We start from the raw sequence: 27357 nt of genomic DNA, 5'->3' as shown, positions 1-27357 counted from the left end.
AGTGCTAGGACTGGCACGATGGATGTCTGTTCTGTGCTACGACTCTCCTCACTGCAACTCACAAACTGGCATAAGACGGAACAAGCAAAAACAGAGACCTGAAAACAGGAACAGGAGTAAGAAATAAAACAGACAGAAGACAGAACAAGCAAGAACAGAAGTAGCCATGGAAAGGCTACAACCAACAACTACAATTTACAGCTAGCTCTAACATAAAATAACATTTAGGTCATCACTCCCCACAGTCTTTTTTTAAAGTATGCACTAAAATCCTCAACAAATATGTATGTCTGTACCCCCTCCTCCTGCTTTCCAGTTGTAGGCCCATAAAAATGATGCAGAAGAGATGAGACTTCAAGATCAAGTCAAAAATTTTGACTGTAAGGTAAGACTGAGAACAACAAAGCACAAAGTTATCACACAGCAAATAGCAGTGAAAACTTTACATCTCTCAACTGCAATTTTTCAGGTTTTTTTAAACAAGTTTTTTAAGAAGTTGGCCATAAAACTGAGAAACAGAGCACTGAGTACTGTCTTTTACTGGCAAAACTGCAGTGTGCCACTTCTGCCATGAAGTGTCTTGACTCCTTTAAGACAGGTATCTTTATGGAAAGATACAGCTTGCATAACTCCATTTTCTAGTCCTCTTTTTTAACTGACCCCTTCAACTGTGTTCAAGACTTTAGCTATCATCTTTGCTCCTTTACACTTTGTCAGCACCAAATTCAACTGACAGGCTTCGACCATCACCTTTATACTAGCATAACTATCAAATGAACCTCTCTGCTCCAAACTTGTGTTTGTCTCCACTCAAACCAAAACTCCCAGTTCTTTCTTTTTTTTTTTTACTTTCTTGCTGATGTGCAGCCAACTTAAATTCAGTGCAGTGAAAAATCAAGCTCCTGATACACTGTCTCCATCAAAACTCTTACAGACAATGCTGAGGACTGTAAGAGTCATTATCTGACTCATAATCTGAATATGCTGTTGGAATAAACGATCTTCCTATACTTAAATATTTATCCCAAGTTTAAATACTTTCTCTTCATCCTATACACACATGGCAAGATCTTTCCTTGCTGTTCATATTATCAAAACTTCTACCTACCCTCATCGATTTCACCCATATATATGCTTCTGCCAAAACAAGAGCATGCAAAAAAAACCCTGCAAGATTGGGGAGAAAAAAAGTAACCAACCTTAAAATCTTACTTAAAGAAACATGGAAAGGTAGATAAAACACAGCACCACCACCACCCAAAAAAAAAGGTAGATGAGATGATAAATCCTGTCCAAACACTGTTCTAAAACAAATAATGAGTGATACAAAGCATTATTATTGCCTGACAAGAAAGAATACAACATTAAGTAACCACTTTCCTCTATACTCTTTCAACTTCTATGCTGCAGTTAGGAATACACAATCTTTTTTTTTTAAAAAGTGCAACGTGGAAAGAAGTCATTGCAAATCGCATTCCATCAATTTCTATTCTGCACTCTTTTGTGAGCCTATACCTCTTCAACATTAAACAGCAAAAAGGCTCTGCTTATAAAACAGCAGAAACTCACCAAGTCCAAATTCAGCACACTTTGTCAGATACCCTTCAGATGTTTTATTTTTGTTCAGAAAAATGGTGACCTTGCTTTCCTTCATCTCAAAGCTGGTTCAGAGCACTGTATACCTGGGAGAGTGAGAGGGAAACCCTATATCAAAAGGAAAAAAGCTAAACCTATGTTACTAAAGCAAAGCAAATCTAGAGAAATTTCAATATTTCTCACCATGTGTAGACTATGAAATATAAGTTTAAATAAAAATATAATTAATATTACAGTAAGAGACCCACCACTATAGACATCTGCATAACAGATGTAATTCGTGGCTCCAACAGTGTGAAAAGCAGAAGTTCTATAAAACCTTAATGATTGCTAGCTTAAAACGCAAAGAATTTCACCGTGCAAAGTTTAAACATTTAAATTCTTTTGCATATGCTGAACTTCAATTCAATACAATTTGCAATGCATACAGCACTGCTCTTCCAAAATATACATACAGTAATAAGAAAATAATTCTATTTGGCTGACACTAATGGATAAAAAATTCCAATTTTTATTAACAGATCACCTGACACCAGTTAAATATCACATTGAGAAATAAACTTGATCGTCTTCAAAACTAGGCTCATGAGAGGGTTTTAACTGTAAATATTCCCTCCTAAATCTTTCAGTAACTGTGACTATAGTTATGATTGTTTCCTACAAATGAACAAAAGCCTTGAAAAAGTAAACCAAGTTCTAATTTAGTAAGATATATTTCACTTCCACTGGCTATGACTGAGTACAGAACTAGGGGTACAAAGCCAATACTGAATACTAAAGGGAAACAGCAATTAGATACATTAAAGATTCAATATTCCTCCCTCTGAAATTGATAGTACTGTTATCAGTGACACAAATGGGCAGCATTGGGCTGTCAGAACAAAGAATGGACAAAACAAGGCTACCTTCACATGCATTACTTGTAGTAATTTAAGTAGTCAGGAAGGCAAGTGGGAGAATGCCTGAGGTAGACACCACTATAACACACCTATGAATGGAGCACAGAAGAACAACTAGAAACACTATTCACAAAATTAAAGAAAAGAGTCTCAGAACTGGAATAAAACTGTTATCATTTTACTGCATACATACAAAAAGATCATAAAAAGAGAACTGAGGAACTATTGACCTATCAGGCTCCTGCAGACAATCTACAAAGTTTTCACTCAAGTACTGAACAATTGACTCACTGCAGACCTGTATTTCACCCAATCCACAGAATATGCAGACCTTCAATCAGGCTTTTCCACAAAAGGCTACCCTTTGTGATAAATGAACCTCTGAAAAAGATTCTAATATAACTTACCATTATGTATGGTATTCATCAACTTCGAGAAAGCTTTTGAGTTAGGAGAAAAAGGGCTTCATGTTAAGATCATGTTTAACAGACGCACAAAAGAATATATGTATAGACAGGAACTTCAGTGAACAATAATATACCTGAATACATCTTACTTGTATTAGAGCTCTGATCATTTACAGTAGCTCAAATTTTAAAATGGATTTATTTCTATGCACTATAATTTTTTACTTATATTTTTTTTATCAGTGTTTGTTAGCTTTTAAATGTCGAGTATAAGAACATTCTAGCACATGCCAATTAGCTGCATTCTAAAGCTACTATTGCAAACAAAAATTCAAATGCTTCCAGCGACAATCAGCCTTCCCAACAAAAGACTGATTTTAATTTCATTGTCCGTAACAAATTTAGAAACTTAAACTGAAGCTGCCTTGCTAATTTTAATCACAAGGCATCTTTTTTGCTTCACTGATAGATTGAGACTAACTCAAGCAATCAAGAAGTTTAACAGAAAAACAGTTGTGTCTCCTGGACTTTAGGGAGTTCAGTTGAAGAACTTGAATGTGTAGGGAGAAAGACTGTCCAACTAGTTGTACACCAAAGGAGATGCTCACATAAACTTCCTTTACTTCAAGGGCTGGGGTTTTTGGAGAATATTGATCTCCAACCATTAAGTGCCAGAACACACTCACATCTCCTGCTGGGTAGCTAGAAGTGTCTGTAACTCAGCCTCTATAGCAACACAACACTTTTACGCCCAGTTGCAGAGTGATGGCAGTCATGCAGATGGCCCACCTCTTCCACTTATGCCACCAATTAATTCATACTTAGGATAATGACCTCATGACTACAAAATTGTTGTAGTTTCAATTACTAGTTCACTCTTTCACACTACTAATGAACAGAGCCCTCAGCTTACATGTCTGGTTTGACAAGGTGATCGAATGAATGATTTTGCAGGTGAGAGTGTGGAGAACACCTCTGTCATACTTCCATGGGTGAATTTTCTACCTGCATCAGCCTCTGAGGTCTGACTGTAATAACAATTTGTGTTTCAACAGGGTGACTGTCTTTTATGCTTTATTTTTCTTTATTCTTCCCACAACTGGTAACTACGAAAGACTGCTGTCATAAGCCATTTTTTAACTGCCAGACTGTTCTGAACATCAAGATTCCAAAACAATGAATTAACAACAAAAGAAAATTTAAACTTTTGTCATTGATACTAGAATATTACAAAACTAATGTAGAAGTCATAGGGGGCGGGGGGTGGGTGGGGTGGGTGGGATGGGGGGTGGGTACAGAACAAAAAAAAAAAACAAAAAACTTGCCTTTTGCCTACTGCCTAAACTTGAATAACTAGCCAAAGTTACTTCCATGGAAAAAAACTTTTTACATTTAGAATATTTTAATTAAAACATTACAGACCAAGTCTGTGCCGTAAAAAAACAAATACTAATGGTTTTTAAATTTTGTGGTAGAGAAAAAAAACACCCACAATATACAAAATCTTGGATGATTCTTGACAGAAGTGGATTCATCAGATAAAAATGAAACTGATAATTTTAATTAACCTTCTCAACAGTTTTCAGAGAACTAACAACAATGTACAAAAATACACTTATAATCAAAACTACTATTACAAGTTTAAAAAAAAGTCACTAAAACACACAGAGTTAATATGTCTGGGATCATATACATTATACTGTTGGGACAAACTCTGCCTAAGGTGCAGAAGACACAATGCAACTGCTGTCTGCCACCCTTAAGAGCAGAATCATTTTGCCCACACCTACTCTCCACAGACTTTATTTGATTAAAATTGTATCGGCTCATTCCAGTTATGCTAAATTTTTGTGCACAAGAAATAGGAGCCACATTGATCCACCACAGCTTTCAATATTAAGGCAAGTGCCTTTCAAATGTAAGGAACTTTTGGGTAGGGTTTTGGGCAGGCTCAGGGTGGGAGTGTTTTCATTATTTTAAAAAAGCTCAGCCCTAGACTGCTTGAAGCTACACCTTTAGACTTTGTTTCTTTAAAATTGTACCACACAGGAGCTACCGTTAACCCAAACCATCACATGCTTTGTATTCCCAAGCATCACTCAGAGCTTTCAGAAAGTTTTCAAGCAGAATACACTAGATATGCCCCAGTGAAAAATTTACTACTACAAGATACACACTTCATAGACAAATGAGGAAGAGATGCAGTTAAAGAGCTGACAAAACAATTCAGTAGACCTAGTCAGCAACATGGGGTTAAAACAAGCAGTTCTCTGGCAACTCAAGAAGATACATAAAAACAAAGTCGGAGAAACAAGTTGCAATAGAAGCCCTTTCAACTGCAGCTACTAAATATGGAAAAAAAGTCTTTTTAACATTCGCAGTATACACAGTCCTTAAGAGAACAGTGCCAATTCCAGGACACACGAATTATCCTTTAATAACCGTGCTCATAAGAATGAGCTTTTCACAATAAGCATGTGCTACAATGCAATAAATATGTAAGAAAAGGATTCACCCTTTTGATTCTTACTTTGAAAGTCTCTTTTTTTGGAATGCTTAAGATTCCCAATAGGAAGGAAAAAGACTGTCACGCAATGACCAGAAAAGACAAATATAGTGTTACGAATTGTCAGAAGGGAACAGAGAACAAAACAAAGAGCATAGTTATGCCACTTTAAAAATTGATGTTGCACCTGTATTTCAAATACTACCTGCACTTCTCAAAAAAAAGGATATAGTAGCACTAAAAGAGTTCTGGAAAATGCAAGGATATAGTATGAATGACAAAAAGATATTAAGATATCTAGCTCTAAAAAGGATAATGGGGGAAACTACAGAAATTTATCAATTATTAACACTGTAAAGATGGTGAATATTTTTAATGACTATTCACTGTTTTTAGAGGAGTGTCAGAACATAATCAGCAAGAGCTGCAAACAAAATACATCCTTTTACAATACATAAGGATATGAAACTCACTTCTCAAGTTTCAGATATTAACAGCATAAATGGTTTCAAAAATTATTAGACAAATTCATGGAAGAGATCAATAGCTACAGATACCCAACCTTGAGATGAGATGCAAGGAATCCTAGTAAGAAAACATCCTGTTTAACCTAATTCCTTTGAAACAAACTAACACAGACCTCATCCAGTTACATGATGAAGGGCCAACACTAGATCAGCCCTCCTTGTGACTGAAGGAGCTAATTCTAGACTCCCCTCAAGCCTCAACACAGAACAGAAGGAGAACTGTTCCCCTACCACTATTCCCTTCCACACCCAATAAATCAGTAGAAGGCAGATGAAAAAAGGTGTTTTATTCTGGAAGGAAAAAAGAGCTACTGTCTGGGTTCCTGGTATAACTGCCTCTATTGGCAGCTACCTCTTCCCTGACTTTTCTTGCACTAAAGTACCCTCCCAGCCACCTAGTTTTCTCCTACAATGTACAGCCAAGCTATTGAAGTCCAACATGCTAAGGCGTCAAGAAAGGTTAGGGATGGTGAACAATAATCATATATGCCAAAAAACTACATGCTGTAATGGCTGGACTTCACATTCATTGTTTTCCTTTATTTTCCACCTCTGCTGCCTTATGCACTTTCCTCTCAGTCTCAGCTGAATCCTTCCTTTCTTCATCTAATCTTTATGGTAGCTGCTGTGCTTGCTTTAAAACCTTAACAATTCTTCTTGCTTAAAATCAATGCTGCTCAGGAAGACTTTGTTGCTTCCAGCTCATTCATTTCAATTAGTTTCAAAATATCTCAGAATTGACTATGTATTAAAACCTACATCCAAGTCATCATCCTTTTACTGTTCATTACGTGTTTTTAAGGGAACCGGTTAGGCATACAGAAACTAAAGTTAAATTCTAAGCTTACCCACTATTCCCACAGCAGAAAAAAAGACCTAGTGACTTTTGCCCTTGAAAGGATGTTATTTGCTGTAACCAACCACTAAATCCTTCAGATTAGGCATTAGTCCATGACAGTTATCATACTTAAAAAAAACAACCAACCAAACAAAAACCCCCTGCATTTCAGATTCTTATGTGAAAGCTAACTATATTGGTGGCTTATGAGTTGCTTTTTCATTTGTTTGGGAGGATGGGGGAATAGGGTTGGGGTTTTTTTGGTTGGTTGGTTTTTTTAAATTTACTTGGAACCTCTAGTCAGTCTTACCAGGAAATCCTTCTTGTAAATGTTCAAAACAAATAAACAATGGGAAATAGATATAAAACCAAGTCAAGTCCAATAGATCTGATAGGATTACTCATGCATAAGGCCCAGACACATGTTCATACTCTTCAGCTCTGTTTACAGCTTCCATGAATCTCTTCTCAAGTTTCTAGAGCTATACTGGTCCAAGACCGTAGATGCTCACTCTTTTGGACAAAAAATTCCAGTTTTTTCAAGTTAGGTAGTCTAATGAGAACCCTCTTCAGACACTTTTTACCACTGCATGTAATTCTCCCTCATGAAAACATATGCAGCAAGCTAGATTACTGTCAAAATTAACAGTTTTCTTAATGCTATCCTTACGGCCTTCTCAAAGACACCTTACGTATCTACCAGATCTGACACCAAAAAATGAAGAATTATACTTAAAAGCTGAATAAAAAGTAAAGAAAGAACAATATGAAGTAACTAGTTTGCATCTAAACTAGCTATTAAATTACAGTTTAGTTTAAATGGACAAAAAATTGACTTTAAATTCAGGATCAGACATGAAGTAGCTTTTCTAACAATATAAAATAGTTTGTTTCACTTACCATTTCTTGCATTACCACCACAAAAGCCCCAATTAGAACTATTTTGCCAAGCAATCTGACAGCACACTTTGTGCATATGGCATACCTGTATATCAAGCTCCTACAACACTTTTTCAGCCATGCCTAATACTCCTGAAAGAGAGGTTTATTTCAGTAATCTTCTGGAAATACGGTGTTGGTTTATCTGTACCAACTTTTTGCATTTTATTTATGCTGGGGAGTTTTATTAAAAATGAGCTCACATCCAGGTGGATCAACACAAAGATCTTGCAGGTTTTAAGCAACTAGTCCAGGTAACCTTTATAAAATACCAGAACTGCCATACTGTGAAAAGGCACTGAGATATATTCTCATTTAGTGTAGCTAAGATGCATCTTTACATCTAGACAGACACTGGATTCCACAGTTTCCCTTGTTTACAGTGTTCTTAAATACAAAAGCTATTGAAATCTTCAATTGTACCTGTAAAGCTATCCCAATTGGTTCCTGTCATTTTAACTAGAGCTAGGCATTTGGATTGTCATCAACCACAGCATATGAAGCTACCCGGGGACTGCCCGACTTCAAATATTTCAGTACAGAGCAAGAATTGCTGTGGGACACGTGCCCCAGTGTTATACCAAGCAACACACACAGTACCACACCACCGCACAGGCTATCTAGAGCTTTAGAAAGCTACTGTTCTTAGCCCTATCACATCCATGCAACCTGTTTAAGAAAGTGAAATAATTTACTTGCATAAGAAGGAAGCATAGGGAAATGTGGAGCTGATAATCAGGCACTTGGTCTCATTATATTTGTTTAAGAACAGCATAATATATGGATAGTATAGTTCCTATACATCAGCATAGGAATCTGTCCACTTAAGTCTTAATGGATTTGTCCCCAAGCAACATCTTTCAGTTAAAAACTCGTTTATTTTAAGGTAACTAGTCTTCTTTATACCACTACATTATGTTAGTATTTCTATTTAAATTTTTTGCTTTCTTTTTAGAACTTTACCAGGGAATCTCAGAAATTATTACAATAATCAACAACAGCTCTAGACATCAGAGACTCTTCTTATCTAGAAGTTAGTCACCCGACCATAATCCTGAAACAACTTTCAGTCAGTTTAACTTCTGGTACTGCAGCTCTTCACATCAAATAAATGAAAAATTTTAATGCAAAGTACATTTTCTTCCGATTTTAAAAACATGACTGTAGGGCTATCACGTCTGACTGACAACAACAACAAAAAAAGAATTTTACCATGTGAATTGGACAGTCTTCAGAGGGGCAAAAATGCTGCAGATACTATCAACACATAGAGATCACTTATTTTTCAGCTACATTTGGTTTCTGAAAGACTTTAAAGTCTGTAAGATCTGAAAAGTACAATTTTCAAGGAGGGGTTAAAAAAAACCCTACTGCTCCTTTTACAGTCAAGCCTCTTCTTTGCCCTTACACACACACACTTTTTTTTATGTTCCTGTGTCACCTTTAACAGATTTTATGGAGTTAAAAGACTGATTGCTATCTCGCATTTGACTTACAAAGAATGCCGTACTCTAGTAAATTGACTCCAGATGCTGAAAAATGTTCACACTCAAAAAGATGTATATTTTAATTTAAAAGCCTATAGATACAAAATTATTATCAAACAAAGGGGGTTTTTCAGTCGAATTTTTAAAGGAGATCCTAAACAGTTGCAAGTAAGCAAACAACACCTGTATCTCACTTCATTTTCCATGCAGCAATAGAATTTCATTTAAGGAATATTTCTTTGATCTTCAGAAAAGGGATACACCTCTAAAGCAAATATCAAGTTCTGCAACAAAGACATCTGATAGGATAGAAAACTTAATTGCTTCAGAGTGTCTCCTTGTTCCCCTGCTCTGTCTATTTTAAATTCTAATTCTTGCTTTTATAAAAAGAGCTAAAGAACTAACATAATTGAAGCACAAAACTGGAAGTTTAGTACATTTTCCCTTTCTGGCTTTTTTTTCTTTTTTTTAAATATAATAATGATAATGCCATATATTTTTACTCCGTGTATCTGCAAAGATAATCAACCCCTGGAAAAGCAGGCAATTTATTTTGTTCGCTATGCAGGCAACAATAACAGCAAAGCTGTCAGCTAGATCTCATCCATACAGTGTAGTTTACCCGGATTACCCAGGCCTAAAATAAGTGAGTTTTTATTAGGAATTCAAACCTAACACTAAATATATACAAGGCATTTCATAGGCTTATGGGTCAAATATAATCTAAAAGCAAACGGTTTACAAAAAGCTCATAGACTTCTTTGAAAACCTTCCCTCACCAAACAGGAAAAATTTATAGCTAAATTTGAAAATTAGTAAGTACAACAATTTAAGAAGCCTTTAAACCCCCCCAGCCCATTTTCTTCTCTGCCAATAGAGATACAACTAACAAAGAGCCAATGTATTCATACAGATATTTATTATGTTTCTACAAGATCATATTTAGATACCAGTTCTGCAAATAATTCTGTATGGGCAAAAATATACACCTACAGAATTTATTTTATTAATTATGAAATTCATATTTGGGTAGAAGATTCACAAATGTTGAATAAAAACAAGATTTCAAACATTTTATAATTAATTACATCTTTTTGCTCAGCTGTTTAAATTATTATGTCTTTCTCCTGAAATAAGTAACTACCAAAATCTTTATTTTGTTTTTAAATGAAAGAAAGACCTAAACAGGAACCCAAGAAAATACACATTCCCTTTCCCATATTAATTTGTGTTTTGCTTCCTTGGGTTTTTTTAGAATCTGAAATGTATTACAAGTTCATAATCTAAACATACTATTTGCTGTTGACTATCAGAGCATAATAAATAAATAAATAAATGATGATCTATTTTGAAATGTAACTAGAAACTAATGCCTAGAGTCACACCATAATTTGGGAATCTAGCTTCAAGTATATAATCTTCAAAATTCCATTTTAACCTGACAGACACTTACATTCTCATACAACAATTAACTAGTCAGCTAAAATCTCACTTCCACAGCTGCCAAGATCTTCTCCAATATAAGCAGGCCTAGGCAGCTTGACACGCAAGCTATAACCTAGTTATTAGAACTTACCTTCCCTTCCCTGAGACATTTTTTCACTTCAGAAAGTCCTCACATCCGTTTTCACTCAAAAAAAAAAAAAACCAAAACCCCAAAAAACAACAAACCACCAACCACAAACAAACAAACAAACAAAAAACCAAACCCCAAAGAAACCTACAATTTTTTGAGAAAGGGTAACTTTGTTTTGTTTTAAATCAAGTTTTGTTTCAAAGCAATGCTCCAAGAGTTTCTAGTCTTGCGACATTTACAGGGGAGCCGATTTGTATCTAATGCACAAACCACTGCTTCCATGGAAAGTCAGGCAGCCTGGAGACTTCAAAGGTGGAAAAGCTGAACATTTCTTGTTTTCAGCAGCCCATCTAATTAAACACTATAGGTCTGTATTTTTCTGTCAACATTTTTTTATAAAAACAGAAAATGGGGCAATTACCAGTATGCAGTATGCAATTACCAATGAAAAAAAAATCTGGACCAGAAATATTAATTCTTCCTGTATAACAATTATGATCATGGTTTTAACCGTTTTTGTAAACTGAAATATTCTCAAATTAAAGGTATTTCAGTCTATCAAAGAGCTTAAAAATCTCTGAAAAGGATATTTTAAAAATCTTGATCATTGTATGACTCTTCTCAACCTTCCTATATTCATGTTTTAGGAGGAAATTAATACCAGAATTAAATATAGTACTCTGCTACCTGCAATATCTATGGAGTAATTTCAAGTGATATAACTTTTCTATCCCTTCTTGAAATGAGTATTACAGGAATGACAATAGCCTTTTTTTCCTAAAGCACCTCAATATAAGATAATGTTTAGTTCTCTATCATTTTTCAGAAGTTTTTCATAACTGTTTTCAAAACACATCTCTGTTATAAGGTTCATTGTTCAGTATTTTTTGTACAAAACTTTCTTAAAAAAAGGAATTATTATTCATTACACCTGAGCACATTTTTTACTACATTTTTAGAAACCATCGTGAACCCTCACAGCAAGCAGCAAAGATTTCTTAATTTCTTCCCAATCTTTGATAAAAGCATAGAACATACCGTGTTGGGAACTCATTTCTGCAGACCCATACTGCCTGACAATTCCCTACTAACTACTGTATTTTGGAATGCATTATTTGCCCAGTTACAGTCCATTTTCTATGCCAAACTGATGCACGATGTTGGTTTTTCTTTTAGAAATCAAAGGGATAATACAGCACAGAATTAGGTTCATACATAAGAGCCATACAAGAATCTCTGCGAGCACATCATTTGATTCTTAGCTCTAGAACTTCCCGCACCTGCAAATCCAATAAATATACTTGACTAAACTGTATCTTCTAGGAGACATATTACCTCTAAATTTTCAGAACCATTACTGAGAATTGTTCAACTATTACTTGCTCTCACTTGATCATGTTTTACCTTTTTTGTTAGGTTAAGGATCATTATAGCATCAGTTTTCATTTCCCCATATGATACCCATAGTCAGATAAACTCACTCCTAAGCTTTTCTACAATAACGTGCTTTTTCCAGTCCTTGAATCCTTCTTGTGGCTCTTCTCTTCTTTACACACAGCAGATAGCAGAACTAGATACAGTCTTTGAAGACCAGATGCACTCTGCTGAACACAGAGCTACCTTTCTCATTAGTTTGCTGTTTATGCATACAAATTAAACACAGCTCAGCACTAGAAGCTCAGACATAACTGATTATTCAGCTTTATCCTTTTTCTTTTCAGCCCTTCCTTCCAAAGACCACCATCCTTATCCTGGAGGTACACATCCATCTTTCTTAGACGTAATCTTTCACTTCAGCTCCACCAACACAACTCTTAGTTTGTACTGCTTACCAAGAGATCCATTTTACCCTGACCTCATACCCAGATTTTTTCAGAAATTGCAGAATTTTCCAATAACTAGCATAAGGTTGATAACTGATGCACAGGGAAATAACACAACCCCAAAGTAAACACTTTGATTTAATAATTCCCTGATCAAAATTAAATTGAGACTTACCCATTAACTACATTTAATGCAAAGATTTACTGACTTCCTATCATTACAGGTCTTTATTTAAAATGTTATGCTGTATCAATTGAAACGTAGACATCTACTATACCACTGCTTTTATTTAAAAAAAAAATACAAAAAAAAGTCCAATAAGTTATTTTCCATAACTCACAATAACTGTCATTAATCATTACATCTTTACATCTCAACATCTTTCTTTCTTGTATCAAACATCCTAATTACATAACTATCTGCCAGTCTCCTACAACTTCACAAGTTTTAAAGACTCACTGAAATTTAACATTGACAGTCTAAAAACATGAAAATAGGAGGTACTCATCATCAGGAAATGCCAATTTATTACTTCTGCCTGTAGCTGCTGCTAACACCTGTTTTAGTTAAGAACATTGATTGGGGAATCCATTTCATGATAATCCCCATTTTCATACGCTGCTACTACCTCATCATGTGATTTCTTCCCAATTACTTGATGAATGTCTCCGTGTTTTCTACACCAACAATCATCAATTTTAACATTTTAATCCTGTATCAAACCAACACCATTTCTGTTGAGCCTCAAATATGAAGAATGAAATTCTCTGCACATGAATTTTTGCCTCGTGTGTTTTCTACACCGTTTACTTCCTCCTAAAAGGCCATTAATATCTATTAACATCAATTTCTTCCTTCTATCTCTCCTCTGGAATACGAACTGGCTTTTTAACACAGCAAGACTTCTTTTTCTGCTTTGGCTTCTGGGGCACCTAGCAGATAAATGTAATAGCACAAACTGTTTCAGGGTAATTTTTAGTAAACTCTTTCTCCCAAAAGATTTAGCTATTAAGTCAAAGGCTACAGGAGTTTAAACATAACATCATAAAAGATTTAACACAAGCTCTGAGGGACTCAGTATCTCATTGAGAATGATTTCAAGTTACTCATCTACTTTGAAGCTGACAGTTCTCTTACATCACCAGTATGACAGCTTAACAGTAAGATCATCTCCTTGCACAGGAGCACAACACTTGGCAGAGGCTTCGTCACTGCTTGAATCAGAAGAGAAAGGAGAATAAAATATATGGACTAAGCTGAAGCATTTAACTCCTATATAAAGCTGAAATTTGACTGCACAAGACATAAAATCAACCCAGAGGGCCTGTGCCAAAAAACATTAACTGTTTCTAAATCAGAGTTTGAAATATTGCTATATTACAATTCTGGGTTTGGATATGTCCTTTATTCCAAAAACTATCTAGTATTACCAACCAGAGTATACCAAAGACTGGTCAAGGGTTGAATACTTATGATGTAGAGATAAAAATGTAGGAAGACAAATTATAAGGTTGCCTCAATTGTGACAAAGGAATTCCAGAAGATGGGCACAGCAAGGGTGCTGAAAGAGGCCCAGTTTGGAATTCAACCTTCTCCAGTCTTCTTAGGGAAAAAAAGAATTGCTTTATAAGCTCCTGTAGGGTTTACAGTACTTGTAAGGGCATAAAATCAATTATGCAAAAATTAAAATATTGAAACAAATGATCCCCTGAAGTCCTAAGCAACTGAAGCTGATACTATACAATTTGTTGTACACTTGAAATCAAGAACAGAACTGGGAAAGACAGAGAAGCATCCTTATATGCTTGAAGCACCGTAATTCTTCCAGCAGCAAGTATCCATGCAGAACTTGGAAGATAATTGTGGAAGAACTTTAGCTACCATAAAACAGAAATTTCAGTTTACTTCTGACACTTGATTGCTTTTCATTTTACCTTGCTGCATTATTCCACAAATGTTAGAAGGTACTGTACATCACATAAAATGATTTTTTCCCTATTGCTGTGGGACTCGAATTCTCAGAAAGTTCTTCACACACCGGAGTGTACTCCGAACAAAGAGGGGCCAGAGTCTGCACAAACTGCTTGACAGAAAAATACAGAATGTATGAAAGTTATTTACCATAACAGTTATTTTGTTCTTCCCACCACCTTATTAGTTTCTGCAGTACTCTTGAAATAAAGTGCAAGTATGGTAAAAGAAACATTTGATCTTGGAATCTACTACTAGCAGAGGTAAGCACTGGGACAAGATGCTACTCATCTCTTCCAATCCCTGGATGAAGGTTTTCTGTTCTTTAATAACCATTGTTGTGAAAAGAAAAAAATAAACATCTTCAGCAGAAGGGATCACTGCTTTACAATACTTCAGACTAGAAATCTTTAAGTATTATTCCCTAGAAGGATGCTGAGAATTAACTTGATCCTGAAAATACTAGTGTGACTTAGAAAGTTAAATACCTCTATAAAATAGTAGAGTTCAGATGAAACCCTCCCCCATTAAAAAATTCAGATCCTGAAATCACTCCAAAGACCAGTCCCATTTTGGGGGAACTGGTATCAACTTTATATAACTCCCACTGACAACTAACTTACGTCTTCTTAGACAATAAACTTACAGTACTTGTGAATTTCCAGCAGAAAGAGAAGCATGGTTTGTAAATAAGCTGCTACTGGCTAAGGAAGCTTTTCTTTCTTTTAACATGAACAGATGTACTAGAAAAATGTTAATTTAATATAAAAATTCCTTATCACCCTACCAACCAAATTTTATTTCATTTTTTTAAATTACTTTTCATTCCTTTGAGTACACTGTTAAAAGTGTTTCCTATCAGATGATAAATACATTTCAGAAAAAATTATAAAGAGCATTAAGATTGGACATTTAGGTGCTCAAAATTTTGAACGTATCAGATTAGTTGCGTGGCAACTGTAATACAACCTGAGTATATGCATTGTAACAGCTTTCAATTACATGGCCTTACTATTCATGGTACATTTCTGTTCTTATTAAGCAGGAAAACAGAAGTTCTGTGGACTGGAAAAAAGTTTGGAGAGGACAAATATTTTCACAAAATGAGCTGAATGTACTTATTCTGAATAAAAGTTTTATGGAAGACATTTAATTATGTATAAATAGCACATGATGAATCTACGTTACCTTTTAAAATAAGCTTTCCTTCACATTTCATCTAATTTGAACATTAATTATGAACAGGATTATCATACATCTGTGAAGTAATGGTTTTCATCATTTTTATGGATTTCAACAAGTACTCTTAAGAAAACAGAAAAAGAATGGTAGCTTAAGACAGCTGCAGTTAAGAAGGTTATTTAAAAAAAAAATTAGGAAGAGATTTTTTGAAAAAGTGCCTTAAAAGCTTTGTTTACTGTGGTCTAACTCATTCCTGATTCTGCTCCTTTGAAGTAACAAGGCAATTCCAAGTAAGAGTCAGTAAAAAAACTTTTTGGCTTGACTTCCCCTGCATTTTCTCTCACTACATTTACATGCACAAATTTATTTGGGGTTTTGGGTCAAATTGCTTAGCTTCATTTGTCGGATTTTGTTACTGGACAATATAGACACATTTCAAAGAGAAACATCAGCATATCATACCTGAGAAAAATATATGTTTCTGATAATACCGATAATACTCATACGACCTTCCTCATTGTAACAAAGTTGTAAATGGACTGCTAAACCCAGAAAACGCTTATGATGAAGTGAGGAAAGCAGCACTAAAACCATAAGAAAAAGTGGAAATCAGGAAGAAGAGTACATTAAAACAATATGCTCAGACTTAAGCAGAAGTTTCTGGATAAATTTAGAGCTCATGCTTGAAGGCAAAGACATCCCATCTGTTTTTGTTTCTTTGGGTTTTCTGGGTTTTGTTGGGGTGATTTTGTTTATGGATATTGTTCATTCGTTTGTTTTTCATTGGTATTCTTTGGCACCTTCAGAAAATATCACTGGTTTAGAGGACAGGTCTAATGCTGGCTAGCAAGAATCTAAGTATGCTTAACAAAGGTGAAACTATAGGCTGAATATCATGATAAAGGTAATAAAACCTACCCAGTATTTCCATCCATGTATTTCAAAGCTTTTTACAAAGAGAGTTTAACATAATCACTGGCATTTTATAGATGGAAGGGTGAGATGTAAAGAGGACAAAGGAAGCAAAGATGGACCTGGCCAGGGAAAAGCCTGTTCTAGGAGCTGAAAAGACCAGAATACCTAAAACAAATATAAGAGGGGAAACATGGGTCATTCACTTCAAACCAAGGTCTTGTAGTTCCATCTGTTACCCCAACTACAACAATACATAATCAACCTCAAAGGGATTATAAAGGAATACAAAAGTTCATACTAAAATAATCAGAACACTGATCTATACCTGTTGGATGATCTCTGTCCATAACAGATACGAGGTTGACATTTTTAAAACTGCATTTTAATCAAAAAGATAGACTGTGAACTAGGAAGTTTTGTCACACACCATTTCTCCCTATTGATTTCAAAGCAGGAAAAATATTTTTTTAATATAGCTGCCACCTGTCTTGTTCTGAAACAAATACAAAGTGTTTTGTTTCCTGAAGCACATATATTTTTAAAGTATCTCTTGCTTATACATTAAAATATACACTATAAAAGCATTAAACCCTGCCCACAAGCAAATATTTAAGTTCCATTCCTCTTTCCCCCCAAAAAAGAAAAATTAAGCAAAAAATCCACTTGAACAACAAAAAGGACAAAATTTCAAAGTTACAAAAACAAGGTGTCAGATTGCTATTTTTTTATCGAAACACAAAGGCCTCGAAAGAAACTTCAAACCAACAGAGACTTTGGTAGATACAGTATTCTGCAAGGTCATTCCACACACAGGTTTACTGGCAACAGAAAGCCTCTCACTGCACATAACATTTAGAACAGAGGAAGAACAAACCAGCCAATTTCAATTGCTAAAGAGCACAGAAGAATATGAAAATGTCATCCAGCTACACAGGGGTCCAGATTCAGAATATCCTTTTACATGTTTAAAATTAAAATTGTCCATATAGACATTCTGATTTTTAGTTAAGCTAAACTGGGAAAAAATAATTGAGGGACATACTCAGCACAGCTGACATGCTTGAGTACTGGTTTTGTTTTCTCTATGTAACAGAACATATAGACAATATAGCCTGTATAAACTATCACTTATTTTAGCTAAACCTGTCACACACAATTTCCAAAGAACCTACTTTCATGCAACTTATTTTTCCCCCTACAGTCTCAAAACCTGCATTTATATAGCATATAAGTCAATACACAGGTCAATCTACTACAGACACCTACAGCACAGTGGGACCTATACATGGAACAAAACTTACTCTTCCAACAGTCATATTCTAATTTTTACTTTTTTTCACAATGCGACTTTCAAGTTTCTTTAAATGATACTCTGTTCTTGAAAAGCATACTCAGAATTACGACTAAAATAATTAAAGACGTATTTTGAGGTAAGAAAACAAATCCAATAAATGCCTACCTGAACCCACTGGAGATGAGCCAACACTAAGACTTTGTAAACTTCCATTCCTGAGCAAAGTTGGAGATTTTTGAAGACCAGAACTTGTCACACTTCCTGCAGCAGATGCCACAGACGAAGTTGGGGAAGCAGAAGAAACTGAAAGATGGGAAATACTTTCTTGACTTTTATTTCCTTTGGGTCTACCAGGCCCATGTTTACTTTGCTTATTTCCTTTCCGTTTCTTCTCTGTCACAGTTTCTTCTTCTATTCCAGAAGTTTGAGCTCGTTTGTATGCTGTAGAAGTAAGGCTTGAATTACCTATGTCTCCAGGCGAGCTGTCAAAGTTTTTAGACTGGGAAACAGCCGATGATGAAGGGAGACCAATTAAGGAAGTGAAACAATTGACACCCCCTTCTTGACTCCCAGCCTCTCCTTTATGTACATCTTTGGTTGACGAAGCCTGTTGAGAATGCGTGAAACTGTCACTTCGCAGATCTGTGTCTGTAAAACTCAAAAAATCCTGGGGAGACTGAACTGAACTTCCAGAAGATGACTTTATGCTCCCAGGAGTGCCCAAAAAGCTTCCTAAAAAAGAAAAAAGAAAGAAAAAGTACAATTTTTTTTTCCTGTAGTTGATGAAAATTGATGGGAAAGATTACATCTTACAATACAAACCTTCAAAGTACAAGGACTTTATGAAAAGTGTTACCAAGTGCTAAAGAACTTATTTTTAAGACAACACATTGCTTCTCCTACTGATATTCACTCTGCTCAGTCTGATTCTCAGTTTCCTATCCGAGATTCAGATTTGAATTTGGGGCACAAACAAGGTGAAAATGAATAAAAGGAGAATAACAACTTTGCTACTTGGGCAACTTTGACATCCCTCGTGTTTTGAGGCCACAACAAACACTTGGTGCAAGTCAGAGCAGGTATTTTCAAACATATACATATATAAAAAGAAGGCTGATAGAAATGTGCTATGATCACGTCTACACTATGCCTGCAATCTTCCTTACCATTCTACCTAAACCAAGGGTCTGACACAGGTCAAGGGAACAGCAATTGCACTTAATTCACCCTGGCTGAGGAGGTGTTACACAGAAGAGGTATTTTTCAAAAGGACAGGAGAAGAAGTGGAGAAAAGTGTATAAAATTGGCATTTTAAAACTTCTTTAGCACTGTCAGAGAACCATAAAGATCTTTTGTGTAATAGAATTACATTGCTTCTGTAATATTTGGAATGCAGTCATTTAATCACTGTGTTAGCTCACACAAGGTGGAAAAATGGAGTACACTTGGGAAATACAAACATCTACTTTCACTGAAATTCAGTTATTTTATACGGGTGGGTACATGTGGGTACTGTTTTGTAGAACTCAGACTAATGATGCCTATCCTGTCAAGAAAATACTCCTAAATACAACAGTAGGTATTAAAAAAGTCCTTTAAAAATTAGATTTTATCATTAGTACTCCATTAAACATTATTAAGAATTCCATTTAGAATATAATTTACATTAATACAGCAATTTAAAAATCATAAAAACATTGTTGGTTTGTATTTTAAATAAGTTACATCAAGTTCACTTAATGCAGCTTTAAAGAAAATACATGCACATAGTGAAGATCTATTTTGTCATCTGCAGTGAGCAAGATTTTTCTTTAAATGCAGGATTCCAGAAGGCAATTTTCAAAGTTTTGAGAATAAAAAACAAACAAACAAAAAAAAAAAACCCACCCTTTCATTTTTTTTTTTTTTTCCAAGTAAAAAAGCCGGAAATATTGAAAGAGTTCTAGACAAATTTAGAAGTGTTCACTGCATAAATAAACTCAAAGGAAGAGCAACATCATAAAGCGGAAAGGACAATCAGCTGCTACATACCACAGTGAAAATTATGGAAAAACAATTACTTTATAGAAGGTCTAGTTTGCTGTGTTTCAAAATAACATTTTTCTTCTGTTTATGTATTTCAATGACAAAAAAATAAAAGTAAAAAGGTCTTTCATCTTGAAGAAAATGGTATATTTTAAACGTCTGCATCTTGAAAAATTATTTAGGGGCCACCGCATCCTATACATTAGGTAGTCCAGTTTTGTTCTAATATGCACTAACTAAAAAACATTAGTATTATTCCCTTAAAGAGCTAAGAAAGACCCCTAGAACTCAAATTCATACGTTAAATTTTACCCCAGACTAACTTTTAAGCACATAAACTTCTGGTTTTAGCAGTTAAAGAGACTACCTTAATAGTCTAAACAAAAGCATCAGCTTTGCCCTTTAAAGATGCACGACCTTCTTTTTCATGTTATGACAATAAAGACTTTTTCCCTGAAAAAAAGGTTCCCCCCCCCTAAAGTGAAACAACATTCTCATTATTGAGGATGAAGTATGAACTACTTTTTAAGTTTTAAATATGCAAGATTTCCAATTCATGTCAAAGCAGAAGTCATGTTACAGCATAACAATTAATACCTTGCTGAAAAGGGCTAGCTGCAGTCACAGCTGATCCTGGATTTCTTCCAGCACCAGGCTTTCTTCCCCTCTGACCTGAGCTGTGACCTGCAGACTTCTTCCCTTTGCTCTCTGACCCTCTAGCCTCTGAAGAATCTTTTCCACTTGAAACATGTGTAGAAACTTCCTGGAAATTTGCATTTGTAAATCGAGCTGTGGTATCTTCCAATCGCTTCAAGGAGCCTGACATGGAGTTGTTGCTAGTGCTCGTGTACGTCTAGCAATTTGATAAGAGAGAAGAAGCAAGAGAAAAGAAACAGTTAGGTCACACAGAAAAACATAACAAGAGAACTGTTTAAAAGAACCCATTCTTTCAAATAAACTTAGATGTGTTCAAATATTAAGGTAACTGGCACCAGCAGGAGTTACATAAACTGAATTGTCAAGATTTTCAACAAACAACTGAAGTGCAAAAAACCCCATTTTGTGGGAAAAAATGCATAAAAATAATGTCAGCTTTGGCTGAAATTTTTACTTCACTGAGGTCAATGGATTAATCTCAAATCTATGGTTACACAGTCTTTATATACTATTTAAACAGGATATTTTTATTTTACTGCTTAAAATTAAAAATTAAAAAGAAAAAATGAGACTTTAAATGCTTTTCTGAAAATACAATTTTTATGCAGTTTGTTTTGTCAAACTGGAAACATTGTTCCATCAGCAGTGGAACTGATGAAGGCTTCAAAACCTAAGAACCTGCATTTTTAAGACTTTATAATCTCAACACTGAGCCAAAATCAACTCCAACAAGCCCGACTGCCCCTTATGACTTCACTTCCCATCATCATTGTAGGATTCCCTGCCATCTGAACCATCCCATTCAGCCAGTTCCTTAATTATCATCAAGTAAAGAAGACAAATGAGATCTAGTTGGCCAAGACACATGCAGGAATGACTGGCTACCTACTACAGACCTGCTGCCTGACAGGAAGGAAAAAGCATCAACACACTCTTGAGCTCCCAGTGCAGATTTATTCTTCAGCTCACACTCATCCCCAGGAACTTTGGCCCTTCTCCTACACCCATAAACTCTTCACAGGGCTTTCAAAAATTTTATCTTTAGGCCTGTTATTCTTCCATTAAATTTTGTCAGAATTGTTCATATTGGTGAACAATAGTCAAAATAGGTTCAGAGAAAGTAATGAGGTAGGCAGGGAAACTGCATGCACAGCATTAGGAAACCACACAAAGGAATAATTGTTTTCATAATTAAAAAAAAAATTGTTGCGATAGCAGAATTTTAATATCAGAAGAAAGAAAATGAAAGCAAAAGTAGGAAAAAGGAAATAATATTCTACTGTTATTTATACTCAAAACAGCTAGTAACATAGCCTTTTGACTGTATAAAGCTTCAACAAAAAATACGGATCAAACCTAGAAGCTACTCATCTGTTCAAAACAAGCTTAGTTTGTTTTTCAGTTCTTTATAGAAAAGAGTTTAAAATAGTATCTAAATTTATCTCCATTAAAGACCACACAAACACATGCCTCTTAAAATTGAGCATATACACACATTTTCTCTTCCCCGACTGTGATGCTTGCCGAATTTAGGCCTACAGCAGAACATTTCTTCATCTTTACATACAGCTTTGTATAGCTGGTAGAAAAAGTTTTCCATAGTTTACTAAAACAGCTAAAACATTTATATAGAACTTACTTTTCAGTTGCAAATGCCAGAAGACAACTAAATACGCAAGCTTTGAGAAAGATGAAAATTTCGATCTATTTGCATACCGCACTGTATGAATTATTATGAACTGCAATAAAAATATATTATGGATTTTCTGAATAACAGTGAAGAAAAATCAGTTTAAGTCTGTTAAAGTACAATGTTAAAAATAATTTACCTCAAATTCATGTTACTATAGTGCTAAGTGTTTCTAATGAAGATGGCACCAATTCTAAGGTAAGTTTCGTAGTTAACTTTCTGAACTATTCCAGTCCACAAGTATGCTCAATTTTCCAGAAACTGATGTGTAACTCAAGTCGAGTCAAGAAGCAGTAGTTCAAATTTGGGTCATTTAAACAAAGGGTTTCCAGACATGCCATAACCCAAACCAAAAGTCAGGGTTTTTCTAGGATCCAGGATTTTTCCTCTTACCCAAAACCTTCCTTTCCTAATTCTTATCTCCTATCCACTCAGCTGAATATTAATTGCAAGGACAATTCTCTATAGGTATCGACAATCATAGTTTGATGTTATCTAGTACCTCTTCCCCATTACTGCGGGATTTATTTATTTATTTATTTATTTTAAAGGGAAATAAAGAGTTTAACATAGCTTTACAGACTGGCCAGGGCCAGGCAATGACAAGTAGGCATTAATTTGTATGTACCGTGCAGAGACTTGGTTTGACTGCAAGCCTGAATCCTGCTCTTAGATTTTGGAGCACATGCATGCACATCACAGTTCTGCTTTTGAAAATTTTGCTCCAACAGGTATTTGCATTTCAGAAGGTGGTGTAAACTATACTGAAACCTACACACTTACTCAGAATATCTTGAACACTAATATGATGCAATATACCCTAAGCAAAGCAAAATTGGTATCATTTGGTCAGTCCTTTTTTTTCCACAGTTTATATTCCTTACTTTAAGGAGTTAATTGCAACAAAGTGCCCTAAACCAGATACACATACATCAATTGCTTTGAGAATCCACAAGATATGCAATAGGATTTAAGGTAAAACTGCAGCACAAACTTTAGATTATTAAGCTAATTGGTTCATACAATAACCTACACACCACTGAACAAACTGCTTTTCTAAAATGTTAAGTTCTAAAAGACAAAGGCCTAATAGAAATGTCTCAGAAAAACCTTAATATGCCATGGCAAAGTTATATTGTTCGTTTGTTTTGGATTTTTTTTGAGGTCAGGAGAGTGAGTGTGGTAGGGAGCAAGGATCTGAGGATAGAAGCAGAACACCTTTGGTTAATTACTGACCGACTTCAGCCTCTGCAGCCCACACAAGCTTACAATGCTGTCCCCTCCCAGCACGTGCTTTTCAAATGGAATACACTACTCGAGGCTCCCCCCTTCACTGTTCACACTGCAGTCAGTCATTTTCCTTCATTTCAGTACAGACATCCCCCAAAAAGGAGATTCCCCCGATGCTGTCACCCAACTCCATTCCTTTGTTTATCTGGGAGAACTCGACTATTTCATGAATGTTAATCCTGTTCTCAAAAAATGAACCAGTATTTGCTAGTGCAATTACCAAGCTAACTCTGTATGTATCAGGGTTCCTTTATGCTTCCCATAAACCAGTTTGCAGGTTTTTTTCCAAAAAGCACACTTTCACATTGCTGACTTGGTGCACAGAGCACTACTGTCATTTTTATGCTCCCCATGTATCACTCTGTGCACCCTGAAGAGTTATACCACCCATCTGTAGCAAGTCTTAAAACTGCTGGGAAAGCTTTAGATTTACGGTAAAGGCGTAGTAATCATTCTTGCTATACACAGTATGTCCCAAGGCTTGAGAAGCTGTTAGCCCTAATACAGATGTATAAGGTGGTACTCTTACACAGAGAGGGTGTCCTGGTTTCAGCTGGGATAGAGTTAATTTTCTTTCTAGTGGCTGGTATAGTGTTATGTTCTGGATTCAGTATGAGAATAATGTTGATGTTTTCAGTTGTCACTAAGTAATGTTTATACCGAGTCAAGGATTTTTCAGCTTCTGATGCCCAGCCAGCAAGAAGGCTGGAGGGGCACAAGAAGTTGGGAGGTGACACAGCCAGGACAGCTGACTCAAACTGGCCAAAGGGGTATTCCATACCATGTGATGTCATGACCAGTATATAAACTGGGGGGAGTCGGCTGGCAGGAGGATTGCTGCTCAGGAACTAACTGGGCATCGGTCAGCAAGTGGTGAGCAATTGCATTGTGCATCACTTGTTTTGTTTATTCTTATTGTTGTTGTTATTGTTATTATTATCATTATTACTTTCTTCCTTTCTGTCCTATTAAACCGTTCTTATCTCAACCCACAAGCTTTACTTTTTTCCCTGATTCTCTTCCCCATCCCACTGGGTTATCATCATCATCTCTACTACTACAGATAAAATTCAGTCAGCTGTACTTTCTGTTTGCAGTATCTTTTATTTGGTTACTGACTACAATTTGAATGCAAATGCACTGTCTTGTGTATCTTTGTGTACATCTATGTTTTGGAGTTTTGTTTTAATAACACCACCCCCCCCCCAAAAGGACAACTGCATTTTTCTAGACCTGTTAAACCACACATATTTTTTAACTCTCAATACAAGCCAAAGCTCAAAATCTGAGACAGAAGCATTTATGAGGACTAAATATAAGGCTAATGGCTCTTCCCAACTAAGAGGAAGGCCAGAAGAAAAAGTACAGAGAGAACTCAAATTCCTGTCATTTTAGTCCTTCTTAACACATTCTGTATCTAGGCCCAAAAATAAAAGTAATTTGTTAGTACATTAATCAAAGGAAGTTAAGAATTTCTTATTTCAAACTTTTTCAAACTTAACTGATCCAAACTAAGCAGTGTTTACTGAGACATTACAGGGATGCACAAAAATGCCTCTCAAACAGCATACTCTTATCTCATGACAGCATTTGGACTGGAACCTCAGTAAAATTTCTTGGAATTAAATTTTGCAGAACAAACAGGCGACCTAAGTATACTAACTCACATAATGTAAATCCACAGTTTATTCTGTAGCCTTTCAAGAATCTATCTTAAGCCATTCATCCAGATAAAAACATGCTTTAAGGCACCACCTGCATAAAAGGTCACTACCGCTGTTATCACAAAGGATTTAACTTCTTTAAAAAGGAAAAACAAAATTCATTTCAAATTCCAGTTCACCCCACAGGAACAATATGGTAGCAGAAATTATTATATACCATGATAAAATAATGTATTCACTGCAAAGACAGACTGCTGTGAAAAAGACATCAAGTCCAAATCAATTCTGACAATTTTATGTAAAAGGACACACAAAAGTAACATATTAATACAATATTCTGAACCAAGTATTTATCTCAGAAGAAAAACAAAGCTTGTTTTATTACTAAAATTTCAAATTTTTTAGAAACGCACTATGGATTTATAACCTGGAAAAGCAAATGCATGTCAATGGTGTCAAGGGAGTTAGGAAAAAAAAAATTAAAAGATAACTGAAGGAACTAGCCACAGAAAAAAATCACTTCCAAATATTGAGTAGATACTTTTTCAAAAAAAAATAAAAAAAAATAATCACACTTAGTAATTTCATTAAAAACAACTGAACACCAATTTTCCTGACATCTGAAGCATTATAAAAGAAGGCAGAAAATGAAGCAGATGGGTAGAAAAAAACCAGAAGATGCAAAAGATTTAAAAAAACCCCAAACCTAAAAGGACACGTGTTGATATTTAAATTCCACAAGGACTACTTCTGTTTTAGTTTAATTCAGTTATAATTTTAGTTCTAGAATTATAGAGAGTTTCCGTTCTCATCAGTATTTGCTCTAGCTCTACCTTGCTACTAACCATAGGAGGGCTTTCTTTTGTAATGTTATCTATTTAATGATTCTTGAAACTATAAAGAGGTGAGGTTTAGGTATTCAAAAGAACATAAAAATATCTAAAATGTTTCTATTACAAATCCTATCAATTTAACTACAAAAATATATTTGATCTGCTATACATACATACATAGTACAATCTCGATTAACGGTACGGCCAACAACTCAGCAAGATTTTCATTCTTTACTTGGATTAAATAGAGGTCTGCTAAAAATGGGATTTTACTCTTGTTCACCTTAAACTGTCCACCATTGAGTCGTAAACCTTGTAATTAGGAAAAGTCTGGGAGAACAAAGCAACCAGAAAAGAGGTTAGCAGAAAAACAGAATTGAACTGCGTCTTCAGTGTTGAAAGCACATTCTAATAGGTAGGACTCAAAAATAACCAGTATTTCAACATATTTTCTTTAACTTTTACACAAATAAACAGTAATATCACTTTTTGTTAAAATTTATGATGATGATTAGATAATCAAAATACAAAAGGGATGCAATTCAAGAAAGGTAAGATGATACGTAGCACAAAACCTAACAAAAACTGTAGAGTTTAAAGGAAGGTCCCACACAAGAAGCCTCTTTAACAGGTTATGAATTTTACGCGTTGTCTGAGACTCAACAGGAATATGTTCAGGACAAATTAATAAAATGAAATAACAAATCACATGGACCAGTCAATACTATTCGACGAGTTCTACAACTTAATTTCAATAAAAACTGTCACACTCACTGATTGCAATGTCTAATCGCTCTTAAATCAAAACAGCAAAGTGGCAAATTGACTAGCTTTTTTTTCGTGGGTTTGTTTTGTTTGGGGTTTTTTTTTTTTAAATAAAGAGTTATTGGGAGTTTCAGAAAACCACTGACTAGTAGTAAGTCTCACTTGACACAACAGTTTCAAAAAGAATTCAGCAGAACCAGAAATGAGACTAATTTATCAGAAGCACGAGTCACAGATAATGGGATGTTAACAGGTATGCATCCTCAAGTTAATAATCCTACTACTGAGAATAAAGAAATATCCAAAACATACCAAAAAACTAACTTTCTTGGTTGCAATTCTTGAAGTTGATACCACTAGTTGAGGGAATACTTCCAGAGACTAGAGAAAGTTGGTATTTCAACTGTTTTACCCTGTCCTGACAAGGTCTTTGTGTACCATATGCAGACAGACACATTTATTGAATATTGCA

General features: G+C 35.2%; 1 protein-coding gene across 7 annotated transcripts in view; it reads right to left on the bottom strand.

Moving 5' to 3' along the window:
- MLLT10 (MLLT10 histone lysine methyltransferase DOT1L cofactor) overlaps window positions 1-27357 on the bottom strand; it is a 134590-nt gene that overhangs the window by 47634 nt on the left and 59599 nt on the right. For all 7 annotated transcript variants that reach the window (XM_052804058.1, XM_052804048.1, XM_052804041.1 and 4 more), the window contains 2 exons: window positions 20584-20839; window positions 18127-18693 (listed from right to left, as the gene is read on the bottom strand). In XM_052804058.1, coding sequence (XP_052660018.1) covers window positions 18127-18693; window positions 20584-20839 — 823 coding nt within the window. The remainder of the gene's footprint in view (window positions 1-18126; window positions 18694-20583; window positions 20840-27357) is intronic.

This window comes from Harpia harpyja, chromosome 1, assembly GCF_026419915.1.
Source record: "Harpia harpyja isolate bHarHar1 chromosome 1, bHarHar1 primary haplotype, whole genome shotgun sequence".
Taxonomy (NCBI): Eukaryota; Metazoa; Chordata; class Aves; order Accipitriformes; family Accipitridae; genus Harpia; species Harpia harpyja.
The sequence above is the reverse complement of the archived record's forward strand: the minus strand, read 5'-3'. Positions and strand labels throughout refer to the sequence as shown.